At 27.8% G+C, this 16,538-nt stretch overlaps 1 protein-coding gene across 6 annotated transcripts in view; it reads right to left on the minus strand.

Moving 5' to 3' along the window:
- LOC109605824 (LIM domain only protein 3) overlaps nt 1-16,538 on the minus strand; it is a 130,859-nt gene that overhangs the window by 16,519 nt on the left and 97,802 nt on the right. For all 6 annotated transcript variants that reach the window (XM_049970109.1, XM_049970108.1, XM_049970110.1 and 3 more), the window contains one exon: nt 4,669-4,757. In XM_049970109.1, the coding sequence (XP_049826066.1) occupies nt 4,669-4,693 (25 nt within the window). In that variant the 5' untranslated portion in view covers nt 4,694-4,757. The remainder of the gene's footprint in view (nt 1-4,668; nt 4,758-16,538) is intronic.

Here is a 16,538-nt window from a genome sequence, read left to right on the forward strand (position 1 = left end):
ACATCTCTCAATTTAATTCCCTGGCCCTACAGTACAAACACAAGCAAGCACACTTTATAACCGAGCCATGTAACACGATTCTTGAAATTTATACACGAATCTTTAATTACGTTAATGAATATTTAATTCATAATATCATATTATAAATTATTACACTTTAATTACTACATGCTTAACTAAATCACGTAACACAGGTAGTACTTCACCTTCGTTTTCATATATTATATGAAATTTATTAGTACCTCACCTTCATTTTCATATATTATGTGAAATTTATTGCTTGTTGATTATTATCGATAAACTATTAATTAAGGGATATTTTTAGACAAGGCAATTACTTTTAACTCAAGTTATTTATGAGCCAGCCATGAAACTGTTCATAAAATTAAATGTCTTGGGCTGGGCTGAAAAAACTATTAGAATTTGATTTTGAGGTTTAACTCAAATTAGAATTTGACTGGGAATGAAAATACAAATGTGAACGTGAATGTGAATATAAAACTAAATAAGAATGTAATCCTGAATCTAAGTTGGCTGGTAAAAACTACTACTCAAATATTTTTATTTTTTTATATTATTCTCTTATAGTTTAAATATAAATGTGAATTATAGTTTTAATTTGGCCGGGAATGTGTCTGTGAATGTGACTGTGACTATGAACCTAGACGGAATCTAAGCTTGTAAAACTATTATTTTTTTAAATATCATATCATATAGTATCATATTAATATATATTTTTTCAATATTGTAATAAACATTATTATTTTAAAACCAGTAGATTCTCCAAAAATTTTGTTTAAAAAATCATATAAAATATCATTTGATTTTTCAAGTCTGATAATGTCACAGACGCAATATATTTTCCAATCCAGAGTTGTCATTTATATTTAAGGGGCCATAATCAAATTTCGGCCTGTAAGTAAGAAACCCAGGCCTCGGTCCATTGTAATCGTGTAACAAGACAATCCCATTATAACGATGCATCAAAGCGGGCTTGGAAGCCATTCCACTAATGCATTTTTTATTAAATATTGACCACAACAGTTTATTTCCAATATTTTATCATTATCCTCCGTCGAAGAACATCGTCTACGATTGATTTAGCCGTGTTTTTTAATAAATCGAATCCGCCCCGAGATAAAATTTCCATTTAAGAAATTGAAATAATCAATTAGTGTTTCGTTTCAAAAAGGATTTTCTATAGCAATTATATTTAATGAACAAGATAAGAATTTTTTTAATTAATACTTTAATCGTCTATAAAAATACCTCGAGTACTTAATTATAAAACTAAAGTAAGTGAAAAAGTTTTTCAATTTATACTCTTGGCAATTAAATTTTTTTAATCAAAAAAATATTATTGGAAACATATTTTAATGAAAACTTTTTAAATTAAGCTGCGCATCCACCATATTTGAAGATAATTAAATTACCAATATTAAATCCCCAACCGCAAACGTAGTTTACTCAAGCCTGCATTAAAAAAAAAAACTTATCTCGAGTAGTTAATTAAATACACTCACTAATTGACATGTATCTGTTTACCTTAATTATTTCTCCATAATTACAACCAGTCTGCAACTTGGTGGAGAGGCTTTTGTAAACAACGTTTAATTTATTCCGCTTTGGTGAACATTAAATTATTTAGAATAAAAACGTGGAAGCAATTTACGATAAATGTAGGTCCGCTATGAGGGCGCAATTAACGTGTTAAGTACTTCATGTTTTCATAATTATTATAGCAGCCTTTGTGAATTCACTAACGTTTCGGGCCTAATGAATGGCTGACTACTCGCATCAAATCATAAACGGAGAAGTTAGTTTATTTACGTTAATACGGCCACTCGACGCGTCGGCGATTCACTTCTCCTGTTCAGTTGCAGGTACGGGGTAGTGTCGAATTATACTGGTTTATAACTCCATCTGGAATTGACATCAAAATTGTATTATGCCATGTCTACGCGTTTTTCTATCTAACAATATCTGATTGGTTAATGTTGTTTTCCTACTTTTCTCTGTTATATAGTGGTGAAAGTCATTTTCAAAATATGCATATAGAAAATTTAATTAATATTATACTAAAATTATATTAAAATTAGTATTCATCACCTTGATTAATTTTATATTTTAATTAAAATTTTGTTTACGATTAAAATATTAATAAAGTCATAAATATACATGTTTGTTATGAAAAATTTCTCCAGTGTATTAAAATTTTTATTAAATTTCATAATAATTAATGTTTATTACATTTTTTTTTTAATTTTTTTAATTATATATTAAAATATGTAATATGCTTTTTTAACACGATTAATTTTAACATGCAAACTTGACATATCTGCTCCACTATTCAACCATTATTTCATACTTTAAGGAATGAAAACAATATGTCAGCAACAATATATTTAAATCAAAATTGTATTTTGCTTTTTCTGAAGACAGCAAGGACCTAATTTTCGTCCTCTTTTATTCCTTCTATTAGTTAATGATTTACCATTATTCATTAATCCAAAATTTGGAAAAGTACTGTAAATTTGCAGATCTAATAATGCATATCCCACAAGAGGAACCCATGAGCAATATTTGCTAAGCAGGTTTGGCCTTTCGGAGGAAGGATAATTTCTTTGCGCTTACTTTTCCTGTTAAATATTATATAAATGATTTATTTGCTAGTTGTAGGTTGTAATTACACTTTCAAATTTATTTGAAATAATATATTATATTTTATGTATTGGACAGATATTCTGTTGGACAAATTAATGTTTATTATCATTACCATACTATAATTAGCCCTTTTATATTTTTAAACAAATGTCTATTTTAAAAAATTTGGTTGTAATGGGAAAAAACATTTTAACAAAGGATCCTTTAAAAGAACCCCTCAAAAGCCATTATTATTTAAAAGTGGCGTGGAGCACTTAATTCGAAACAAATTTCGTGGGGGTTTGCGGCGTAGGAGACAATGCCCGATCTCCGCTATTTTCGTAGCTTGCGTCCAAGTCTTTCTTCAAAATGAAAATAAATCCTTTTGTTAATAGACTGGTACACGAATTTGCTATTATTTTCAAGAAAGAATGATATATATGGTAAACAGAACCACAAAATGCACTCAGAATGGCGGGGCTTGTGGCGTGGACTAAAGGCTGACGGGACCGGGTCTGTGCTCCTTCGCCACCGCTGATTAAAATATATAGACTTCAATTTTCCCACACTACTTACTTGTTCATCGACACTTATTGAGACACACGGCCTCTCTAACTTACCGCTGTCACGGCTCACACTTTATTTAACTTAAGTGCCTCCTTATTACCTACTTACTGCTCAAGACCTCCCACTTTGAAATTTACTCCAGGAACACTGTTTACATGTGTGTAAATCGTTTTAAATGACTTTTAACGCTTCATTTATTACTACATTTTAAATATTTATTGTAAAAATGGTACATTCTATATTTATAAACAACTGCAAAAATGTCTATCTTTTTCTATTATTAAAGTTTAATGACATTTTAATAAATGGAACAATAATAAAATATTTATTAAATTATTATTATTTTAAAGTTATTATTATTATTATTATTATTATTTATTTAAAGTTAATTTAATTATTTAATTGAAACTACTAAAACTATTTTTGTAAATTCTAGGTTTTATCAATTTAGAGCATTAATAAGAAATCTGCTTAAAGTGCTTTTGGAATTGTTATTAGAAAATACTTTTAAAATATGCTGAATATTTAATACAAAAATAACGTACCTATTCTTACCTATTTTAATAAATCGAAATAAGAGAATTATAATAATAACTTTTTTACAAAAACTAACTTCTTCAGAAAACTTTTAACAATATAGTAATTTTATCCTAATTACTTTAAAAGCTAGCAAATAAATATTGTTTATTTCCTAAATATTTTAATAAATTAGCTATTAACAGCCTAAATTATTAAGAATAAAGTGATAATTTTTTATTATTCTATAAAAGTTTATCGACTAATATTACTCAATAGAAATGTCAAAATCCAATAAAAACGGGACTATTTTATTGTAAAACTAAACTGCGAAGAAGCAACTTATTTGCATAATTTGATAGTTTAGACACAATAACTATGTTATTATTAATAGCTCATTACCAGGTCGGATAATTTATCATTTCCGTGAATAATAATCATTATTTAAAATAGGTTCTCCTCTACTCAATTAAAATAAATGAAGATATTTCCATTTGTTGCATTAAACTGTATCAATCATTTATTACATTCCAAAATTAAACCGAGGCATCAAAACACGAATCGGCTCGACTCCGATAATATATAAACTTATCAACATCAGGAACGGGTTTCATATTTATGAGGGTTTAAGACGTGAAACGTTGGGGTTCGGTGGGGTAATTATCTTCGTAAATTTCATATGATCCCCTTCATGTAGGTAAGTGGTTGTGTTAATTGTTATTGTTAATTTCCTGCTGGCTCCGGAACTTACTTGATTAAGCTTTGATTAATATTTAATTAAGATGGGTTTTCAAGCAACAATGTATGTTTAATTAAGAGAAATGATCTATATATGAAATTGCAGGCAGATTGCTAATTACAATAACATATTCAATGCAACCAACAACGGAAATTAATTAGTCCATTTAATTAAAAATGGTTGACATAAGCTTTGGAGGTTACCTGTTCCATTTTCCGTGCTGTGCATAGTCAAACCGGTGATCTTTAAAGCACTTTAGGATTGCAGATCCGTCTCATCGTCCACTTTTCTCCTGAAACAAAAATTAAAAAAATTGTTTGAAATGTTTATGTATGATTTATGGGAAAGGGTTGTGCCACTTTAGAATTGTTTCAGGTGACGATCGGTTCAAAGCTTTCGGGATTTGCCGAAAAGTAAAGTTGTACATAAGACTCGGTTAGACAGGCAGGTACTCTGAAAAGTTGCAAAGTGCAAAAGAGTACGGGCACGGTGGCTGCGAGAACTCCAACCTAAGTGTGTTTTAAAAGCTTTCCTGACATCTTGACCGGGACGGACACTTTAAAGACACGGAACGGCTTTCATCTATGCGAGGTTGCGCCTTGCAATGGGGACCTTAAGTGACAGTGCTACACTAATATTGTCAGAAAAGTGTTGGAGAATTTACTGGCTTTCAGTTTTGACATGCTTTCGATTTTAGGATGGACTAATGGACGACAGAAAATGCGTTTAACTTGCTGACGGCTTCGAATCACGTTTGATGTAAATCTTTATTGCATGAAAATTGCTAAGTATGTATCAAACTTCCATTGAAGGCACATTATGTTGATAAATCATTTATTTCAATAGGTTTTATTATATAAGAAATATACTTTTGTAAATTTAAGGTGTTAATAACTTTAAGTATGTACTTCTTGAATATTGTTTTAATTTTTCTAAAACAATTTTCTAATAAAATAACAACATTTTCATAGATAAAAAAATAGATATTTATTTTCGAATTAAATAAACTGATTAATATTAAATTATAACAATAAAATAATGTATGTAATAATAAAAATTATGATTTTAATTGATAATTAGAAAATAAAATTATACAAAAAATTTACAATTTTTATAAAATAAAAATAATTTATCACGTCGTCGTAAAATATAAATTTAAAATCTTATTAAAACACACCATTACCACATTATATAATGTCGGGTGAGATGAATTTTTCAAATTATAAAAAAATGAACTGGCATATAATTTTGATTGCAAGATCAGAACAAAGTTTATTGAGTAAACGACTTTTTCTGGATTGGTGATTCAAATTATGAGCAGCAATGATGGTGTTCGGAGGGCTTTCTTCGGCTTCTCCCTGCTGAAAACTGAATCAATTCGGCTCGTTAATATAACGATCTAAGGTAGGACCAGGCCTAAAAGTCGACAGGCCGAAAAGTTTAAAAACATTTAAAATTTCATTTTTTATTTCATTTGAATTTTTTTTTACTTACACTGAAGATAACTCAAAATATAATATTCTAAAAAATATAAAATTAATTTCAATTTGGACTTTTCATTGTAATTAATAAATTAATTTCTATTTTAATAATTATTTTCTTATTTCTATATGAAATTTTTAATAATAAAATCTGATTTAAAACATTTCTTAAACAATTTTATATAATTATTTAATTAATTTATTAAATATACTACTATATATGAATTGTATAATAAGTAATAATTTCTATTTTAAAATTTAGAAAAAGAATATTTATTTATTATTCATTAATTTAAATATGTTTAAAAAACCTATATAATTGATTTTTTACAAAAATAAATAACATTATTTTTGACATACACTTTTAAATAATTTTAAGATCATTAAGAAAATATATGTTTTTTCTCAATTGTATAAAAAATTGGACCAATTGAAAAAAGGTGTTATTTTTCATATTCTATACATGTACAAAAACGTACAAAAAGAACAGTTCGGCCTGTATTCTCGGCGGGAACGGTTGCATTTCATCCCCGGCCACAAGCAGGTGTCAATTTGTTCTAATAGATGGTTGAATGAAAAAAAAAACGACGCCTGCTATGGAAGGAAAGGCAACTCTCAAATCTCCGCAGTTTGCTTCTCTAACGATCTCTCATTAAAACTACCCGGCCATTATATTAAAAAAAGCGAACTGAAAGCTTTATTATATGTCCTAACAAACTACCTTCGGGGGGGAAACCCAGATTCTTGTGTGCCTTTCAACAGACGCTTTAGTCTAGGAAGTTTTAAATCTTTGCCAATTACTACTTTTTTGTATGTTTATATGAAATTACAATTTTAATATATAAACAATGGATTTTTCAAATAAGGAATTAAGCCTGCACATTACGTATTTGCCTTGATTTGTGTGTTGCACGATTTTAATTAATGATTGTACCGGTTCTATCAATAATTCAGTGTGCCCATAGAATAGTGCAATGTGGGTCTTTAGTAAAATGGAACAATAAACTTGATAATTAAAGCGTGTGTGCGATATGCAACATGGGTACCCGTATCATCTGTTACCCATAAGAATGTTTTTGAAATTAACACAAAATACGATTATTCAGCCATTCTATTTTATCTATTTATATGATTTTTTAATAAATCTTTAAAATGTATGAACATTGAACAATAGTCGCAGATGTAGCATATGTGCTCCATATGCTAATAAATAATACATTAGAATGATTTCAAAATGAATAGGGCAACGGTGACTCAACAAAACGATTCTAGATTTATTCATTTTCCTGTTTTCTTTTATTATTGACATTCTAAAAATAAATCTTCAACTACTGCAACCAACAAAATACAAGTAGCATACATATATAATTGTTTCTAGATATAAAATAAATTCAAAATAATTAAGAAATGGATATAATGTCTTCCTTCAATTAGTGAATTAATCTCTGTCAAAGAAGCAGTTGCGAATTTATAAATTATTTAAATTTACATTTTGCAACAAATTTTGTTTGTATCTTACTATTGAAATGCCTGAAAGGTCTATAATAAATATAATAAGTATAATACACGTAATTTGAATTCTTTAAAATGTAATATAGGTGTTTACAAAATTTTTTTCCATATCTTTCTTTGACAATAATATTAAGTTTCTTTGCCTATCTGATCTTAGTCAAAAATAAGTCAACATATTAATATATTTTTTGGAAACTGTACTAAGTTGAACATATTATTTCAATGACATACATCTTTTTGAAAAGGTTTTATTATTGAATTTCATTAAATAAAATAATTATTACAATTTTTAGAAATGAAATGAAATATTTAATTTATGAAATATGGTGTATACCTTTTTGAAAAGATATTTCATTTAATGAAGAATTTATATTATAATAAATTTTATACCGTGTATTGTCTACCTTTTGAATCCTTGGTAATTAAAATTGAAGTGTAATATGTTATAGAACATTTCCGTTCAAAATGAAACGGACTGAAATAATTGTATTGTATGTACTGCCTCATTTCTAACTGTTGAAACAAATTCATAAAGTTAAGTTAAAAAGATGAGTGAAAACGTAGGGAAAACCGAGAACGTTGAATGTGCGATGATACAGATAAAACGCTTGAACAAAGTCAAAGCAAATAAAAGTGCGGTTGCAGGTTGTAATTTTCGGGATTGCATTGCGTATCTGGTAATTTTATTCAGAACATTTAGTCGACCGTTTCGACGTTTTCGGCTGTCTACACGATTACCCTCAATTTTTTTTTTTTATTCAATTTGTTCTTTTGTCAGACGCGGCCAACGCAGCGTTGCCGCCGCAAAAACAAACTTCCAATATCAGCGGGCTGCATAAGCGGACCCGTAATTCAGAAAAAGTGACGGCGTGAACGGCGAGAGAAACAAACGGAACGGCGACGCCAAAGTTAATGATGCACACGACGAGTCGAACGAGCAAATCCACACGCAGACTTAATTTAATAAAAACAAACCAATTTATATCAACAGTTTCGGTCCCCGTAATTACGATGATCCGCTTTTATTGTGAAATGTGCATTTGGCTCGGGATCGTCGACAAATTGTGGCAGAGACGTACTAGCACAATCCCGAAAATATATTGTGCGACAAAGGTCCTGCAATCTTAACAAAATGTGGTGTGTACTGGCATGCAAATCTTAATCATCTAAAAGAATTTAGAAACCAAATTATTGGCTTAAATTTGGATTGATTTGGAAATTGCCAATAATGCAGGGTCCGATATAAATTTAATTGAACAGTACAATTTTCTTGTTCCACAAACATTCAACGTCCAATGGAGACAGCATGAAATGTTACGAAGTTGACTACCTCAATAGATAGATATCAATGCCAAGAGTGTGTAGATCGTCGTGGAGATTCAATACATTATTAGGTTAAAAATATATGTATTTTTTATGTCTTACTACTTTCTTTTATCCCAAACTAGTCAATAAAAATCAGAAATCTGATAATTGAATCTAGTGTTCCATTTTCTATGTCATAGACTATATTCCTCAGTTTACTAGTAAATAAAAAATTATGTTGTGTATGTAAAAGGAGCATGATCAATACGGAACATCGTAAGCACCTAACCCAATTGGGGTCATTAATTTGAACGTTTTGTTCGTCTACAACTGCGAATTTATTTTCGCACGGAATCAGAAGGATTTTACGAGAGAAAACTGACGCAGCCTGAAGGTTTTGAAGGTAACGAATCGAGTTAACAAGAAGAACTTTTGAAATACCATACAATCAGGACTCAATAACGCAATCAACCAATCAGTCTGTCATTTTATTCTCTCTAAAGCCAACTTCCAATTTTATGTTTTCCTAATTACAGACAAGTCTCAATATTTTACATCATTATCCTGTATTGGAAATCATATTTATTTAGGATTGTAGGAGAGCTGTACGTCTTTGATAATTGTGTATATTCACAAATCAGTGTGTAGAGGCACATAAAATGAAATTCATCTGGGTATTAAGGGAGCATATTGTTGACCCAGTACATTTTGGCTTAAGTAATGTAATATCCATAAATTTAGTTAGAAATCGAACCGTAGTAAGCAACGCTATGAAGGGACCTAAAAGTACTCTTCATTATTCTCTCGGTCATGAATTTAGTTTAAATCACCCATAAAGCACTAAAATAGCTAAATAACTATGGAACTGTTATAAAATTTATACCCGACACCAATATACAATTACCATGTCATCAATGTCCATTTACTTGTTACATAATAATTTATGACTAATATAAAAATTTTAAATATTAACATTAACATATTTTTTGAAATATTTTTATTAATACTTTTCTATTCATAAATATGAAGATTATAATAGTTGCCTTGACATTTAAAGAGTTCGTTATGTTATTCGTCTCTTTTTATGCACTTTTTAAATATAGTTAATTCACAATGAAAAATATTTGGTTAAAGTAATTAACTATTTGCAGATCATGTAGAAAAAAAACAAGAATTAATAGTTTCATTATTTGTATTTATTGTTTATTCAACTAAATAATTTTAATAAACATTTAAATATTGTCCTAAAATTATTAAAAATTACTTTATAAAGTGACTCAAAATTTGTTATTAAAATAAATGCTTTAACCATTTTTACAACTGATTTTGACCGAGGAAAAATAACAAATATAATTCATTTAAACAAATTATAATGTCAATAAATTAAGTAAGTTATTGATAATAATAAATTAATAATTAAAATTATAAAATATATTAAATTAATAATAATTTCTTTGTTGTAATAAAATACTATATTTTAAAAATTATTGTTTCAAAAATAAATTTCAATATTGCATTATAAAAAAAACAAAAATAAAATAATTACTCATATTTTTGTTTATTTTAGAAAAATAATTACTGTGAAATATTTTTGAATTAAATAAATTTAGAATCAATAAAAAATGAGAAATGAGAAGATATATTATTAGGCTTAAATTAAATAGTAATTATATAATTAATTATTGATAATTTGATATTTTAAATGTTTTACATATAAATTTATAATACTTGATTATTTCAAAATACAAAATAAGTAAAGTTTAATTTATATGTTTTATACAAACAATAAAACCACAAATTCTCAATCTGAACACTAAATTAAGTCTTAACTGATGAGGATAAAAACTCAAATAGATAAAGAAAATATTTATTTGTCTTTAGGAAGTTTTATTGTTTAACAAGAACTGAAAACATCATTTTTACAACAATTCAGTAATTAAATACTTCAAGAAACAAAAAGATTTTACTACAAATCCGTTATTTACGAAATTTAACATTGCAAACGTCTCATAAACCTTTTAAACTGAACTGTGAAAAAGGGCAAAATGGCAAGATGTTCCGTCCCGAAAGTTCCTTCGTTTTAATTAAAAAGTTCAGATTTTTTTGCGGTGCGCAATGCAGTTTGTGTATACGGCAAGATTGATTATGTGTGAGGGGTGTTAATATTAGGTATGGAGAGTGTCTATTATCCGGAGGGGTGCGTAAGTGAATGGAGTGGCTCTACAAACAATACGATCCAATCTGGTATACAGCAGTCTGCACTTAGCGGATGTATAAAGCCTCCCACAATGCATAACTGCGACTTGCCTTTGCATTAAATGGATGCTGCCATTTATTTTTTTATACAAGGTAAACAGTGCTCACTAATGCCAATTAACGGAATTGCAGTGCTGAGTGGATCCGTAAAATCATTTAGTTTTGTACGGATTTTAATGCTTCAAATGAACTAATTTACGCAAACGAGGCTGCTATGTTACTATAAACAATACATTAAAGTAATTGGGAGATAACTGACACATCTGGATCTGCGTACACAAATTGTTAGGATTAAATTGGAGGGTATTACAAGACTTTTTAATCTTTAAAGTGGACCAAAAATTAAAGTAAAAGCATATACGAGTACTATTCTCGTGGGATAATATATGTTTGTGTTCCCTTGATAACTTTAGGATGAATTGTGATATCTTCTTGTTCAAATAAGGGGTCCGGAATGATGTTTTCTGGATTTTTAAAATTCATGTAGTTAATATTTACAGAATGAAATATAAGGGTGGAAAAAGACTATTGTGTAATTTGTCATTCTTTTAGCATGTATAAATGTCAAGGGTGGCGTCAAAGTAAATATAAGAGGATAATGGGGTGTACAATAAATTTGATTTAATGTTAAAAATAAATCGATATATTCAATTTTGAGACAAATAGATGGGCGTGGCAATAAATTTTGGATTGAGGGACATAAGAAATTTACTAGAAGTACTAATTTACTTTTGTCTCAAGAAAATTTCAAAACCTTTCAAGCTGAATTAATTTTGATTCATGATTAAATTGTTCTTATTATTTATTTTGAATATAAACAATTTACTATAATTAATTATATACACTGAAAATTGACTATTTTAACATTTTTTAAATTAAAAATAACATAAGACATTTGGCCAATTTTCATGTTTATACTAATATAAAAGTCATAATATTTTTAAGAATTTAATATCTTGTTATTTTCATAAAAAATAATTAAAATTGATGATTTTCATGTAAAATATTTTGGGGATTTGCCCTGCTCGATGTTTTTGAGTTCACTGGGTGAAGGTCAGGTTCGTCGGGACATGGTTTGAATGGTGGTGCGGCGAACGGGGGGATGAAATGTGGAAAACAGCTGAGAGGATACCCTGCGACCGACGTACTATCAACTCATCCCAGCCGCCTGCAATGTTACTGCTACACGCGCTCCACCAACTCATTCACTCATTTCATCTTGCCGCCCATGTGGATTATTCGCCGTGAAATTAATTCATGAACAGAAGCGAAACGTCGGATAAACGACGCCGACTTGCGATGGATCTCGTTTATTACTTATTTATTTATTTTTTTTCCTGTTTGTTCTTGTCATTTCATCACTTCCATTTGGAACGCTCGAGATGCAATTTGCGTTTCTTCAGCCAAATGTAATTAATAAATAGATTAATGTAATGGTGGATGTTAGTCAGTCAGTCAACATATTTTGTTCATCTGCTGATGTCTCTTGGTTATATGATAAGAGAATTAAATAAAAATAAATTTTCTGAAGGTTGCAATAACATTTATCATAATAATTATGAAACTAATCCACCTGAAATGATTGTTTTCAGCTTTTAGTCTTGGTTATGACATAAAATTTCGTTTCAATTTTACTGAAATAAATTAAAAATAACATTTTTAAGACCTTGTCAATAAAAATTATAAAAATTATTATTTTTTTAGTTTATCTACAATTTACTAATATTTAATGTTTAACAATTCCGTTATTAACTTAAATAATGCTCTTTGCATTTACTGTTTTTAATCAAGTTGATAACGTATTTATTAGAATAAATTAGAATTACGTACAAGATCTAATAAGAATTAATGTGTAATATTTTATGAACTCATTCATTCATTATATGGTTCCGACATGTAAATTATTTACCGTGAAATTAATTCACAAATGGATTCCTTACGATTACATCTAATATAACTGTTAAAATTTTCAGAAAAAAATTACTTTAACAAGAAAATTTATTTTGTAATTTCAATTTAATAATCTTCATTCTGTTGCACGAATACAAATTTAAATTATCTTATTTTGTACAGAATCATTGATTTTGAATATTTCCAAATAAGAGAAATAAAAACTGATGTAAGTTAATTTCTTATATTAACTCTCTTTTTTCACAAATATCAATCAAAAGTCATATAGCATATTTCTAAAAGGTTTAACCAATGAATTTGTCCTTAAAAATTTTAAAACATTTTTTTTTTTTTTTTAAATAAATAATTTTAAATATTTTCAAAAACTTTAAACATCCCTTGGAAAATATTGATTTATTTTATTTCAAATAAAAAAATATATCAAATGCCAGGGACTCCAAAATACAATTTGAGTGAGAAAAAGACGAGAAAAACTTTATTTCGTACAAAATTAGCCAAAACAAACCATTTGTACAGGGTTGACCAGAGATCAATTTAAAAAAAAAGTAATTCAAAATTTCTCACCGTTTCTGTAAATCTATGAAAACTCTTAACTATTAAATTTTCGAGATAAGAGAATATACTTTTTATTTTAAATGTAACTATAATTAAATTTCTTTACTTTTGTTGTAATATAATAAATTACTAATTTGCAAATATACTGTGAACAGTTAAAATACGTCAATAATACTTATGAAAACTACTATTTTCAATATATTCCATAGATAATATTAAATATCTCTCTTTTTTCAGAAACATCTATTTATAAATATTCAGCTAAATATGATAAATATTACAAATCATCACGCTATTGAAAACATTTCTGTAGAGATTTTCTATACTGAAATAAAAATTTTATATATTTATGTCCCTAAACCTTAATGAAATTTGTTAAATGTCAATTTTTGGAGAATTTCTGAAGAAGTCAGAGATATCAAAATAAGATTTGTATCAAAATATGATTTAAATATCAATAATAACTGTAGAAAATTTTGATGACATTTTATTTTTTTACGGGACATACAATTGATTTATAAAGAATTAAATAATTAACATAAATAACTAATTGTAAAATGATAAAAGGTATAAAATTCCGTGAATCCATTAATTGCTTGAAAAGATTGCAAACTTGCTTTGTAAATGTATTTAATTTAACAGCTTCCAGCATTCACACGTTGGACTCAATGAAGAAGCAGTGCTTTTAAAAATGAAATAAGTCGAGTTGGATAAAAAGCCAGTCGAGTAATTTGCAGGGTAAATGAGCCTCTACAGCTTGTGCCGGTTTAGCAATTAATTGTAATACTTTTTCATCGTATAAATTAAAGTTTTAAATAGCATTCACCTTTGTTTGTTTTATTGCTGCTATTTTAATAAATTTAAATGAGAGAAAAGCGAAAAAGCTGGTAAGCGAACGGAGACAGAATGTATTCAGTGCCCGAGTCGCGGGGCACTAAGAATAAAAACCCACTTGAAATTTTAATTGTGTACACTCGTTAAAAACAGTTGACGTTTATTCGAGACTTAACTTTAATTAGTGCAACTGCATATTATACCGACGAATGGGGCTCCTGCAACGCTGCAACTAGCGCGCTAATTGAAAAACACTGAGCGCCAAAACTGACGGCCCCAATTTTTCTAATTCCCAGCTACGATTTAACATCGGCCATTTTCATTTATATTCGCGCAATGTTTATACACAATTAGCGAGAATTTACATATTCACTTCAGGTAATTAAAACTTTTTAACGAGCTATTTTTGTTGATGGGCTGTCGGTGTTTGATATTGCGTTCACTGCAGTATTTATATTACTAATTGGACCAGTAAAGTCGCACTAGACAACCCCCAACTTATTCGTCAAATCAATTTACGGTTATGGCCAATATTAAGCGAAGGTAACATCATCTTCATAAACTTGCTGGTATTCAAGCTTTCAAACATAAAATACTAATATTTGGAAGGTGGATCCAATTTTTGCCGAAATCGTAAAGTTATTTCCAAAAGATGACAGAATAATTTCACATCCGTTTTTCGAATTTTATTTTAATCCACCAAATTTGCAAAATAAATAGTAGTTTATAAAATTCTAAATTTTAAAATTATTAATACAAATATTTTTTTTATAAATGTATATACAAATAATGAAAACAGAAAATGAATGTAAAAAGTATATTTTTTATTCAAAGATAAAGTCAAAATATTTTTTGAATAAATTTAAAAAGGCATGGTTAAATATATTACTTTTTTTTTTCTTAATTTCTTTATGATGAAACAGTTAGTAATAAACAATACACAAAACCATTTAATAATAGAAACAAAATATTTTAATAATTCATTTTAAACATTGTTTCGAAATGCAATAATATATCATTGTTGGAAATGGTAAAAAAAATGGATGATTATAATAAACAATCAATTTTTTTAGTAAAAATCTATTTATTAAAATAAAATGCTTAATTTTAAGCAGTAAAATAACATTTATTTAATAAAATTTTTAGTTTTCTGCAGATAACTTATGATATGTAAAAAATATCAAAAACTTTTTCGGAGATAAATTATAGGAAATTGAATTCTACAAAAAATGTCATATAAAATTTTCCCATAAAGTTGATGGTTGCGTCAGAAAATGAGAAAAATGTCAAAATTTTAAATCAATCCAACTTTAATGTTAAATAACTTTTGAAAAAATGAATATATCAAAAAACTGTAAGAGACATTTTTTGTAGAGCATTAAATTTTCTATAAAAATCTGTTTTGATCATCTTGAAATATTATCTCTAACGAGAGTTAAAAAATTTCAAAATCCAAGAGAACACCGTTCCCGTGTTATTTAAACGGGAAATTAAAATTTACGATGCAGCACCTCTTAATATTAATATTAAGAGCTGTCACTTTCACACTTTTTTTTACCATTTCCACAAGATTTTCGATATAAATACGAGAAAATTTTTTTTTTAAACAGTCTAATATATATATATATATATATATATATATATAATGATTTTTAAAATAAAATAACAATATTTATTTATTTTACAACTTGAAACCGTGAAATATATTTCTATACTACGTGATGTAACGTAAAAGTAAAAAAGTTAGCAAAATTAGTAATCTAAAAATTTCATATATCCAATTTCTGAATTTCAAAAACATGTTATCGCTGTAATTTTGTTCGTGAATGCAATTATAAATTGAAGTATTTGCAGTAATTTACAGATATGGCATGTTTTATCTGCACGTGTACATGTACGTGCATGTTAAATTTATAAAATTAGAATGCTCATTTTAATTTTTAACCCAAATCATGAACAGCAAACAATAATACAGACGAACAAACAACAACACAATAGAATAATCAGCGATTTTTAATGAATACTGGACTGGCAGAAAATATGGGGAAGCAAAACAATAAAGGTTTTATTTGAAAAACAAGGCATTGATTAAATGTAGTGTTCAGAGGAAAATTAATTATTGGGTTAAATTATTCAGTTTATTATAATACTAAAATCACCAAAAGGATATTTTATTTTAACAGCAGCTAAATCCTTGGTCAACCCGTAACTTTTAATAC

This window comes from Aethina tumida, chromosome 7 (assembly GCF_024364675.1).
Source record: "Aethina tumida isolate Nest 87 chromosome 7, icAetTumi1.1, whole genome shotgun sequence".
In the NCBI taxonomy this organism is placed as follows: Eukaryota; Metazoa; Arthropoda; class Insecta; order Coleoptera; family Nitidulidae; genus Aethina; species Aethina tumida.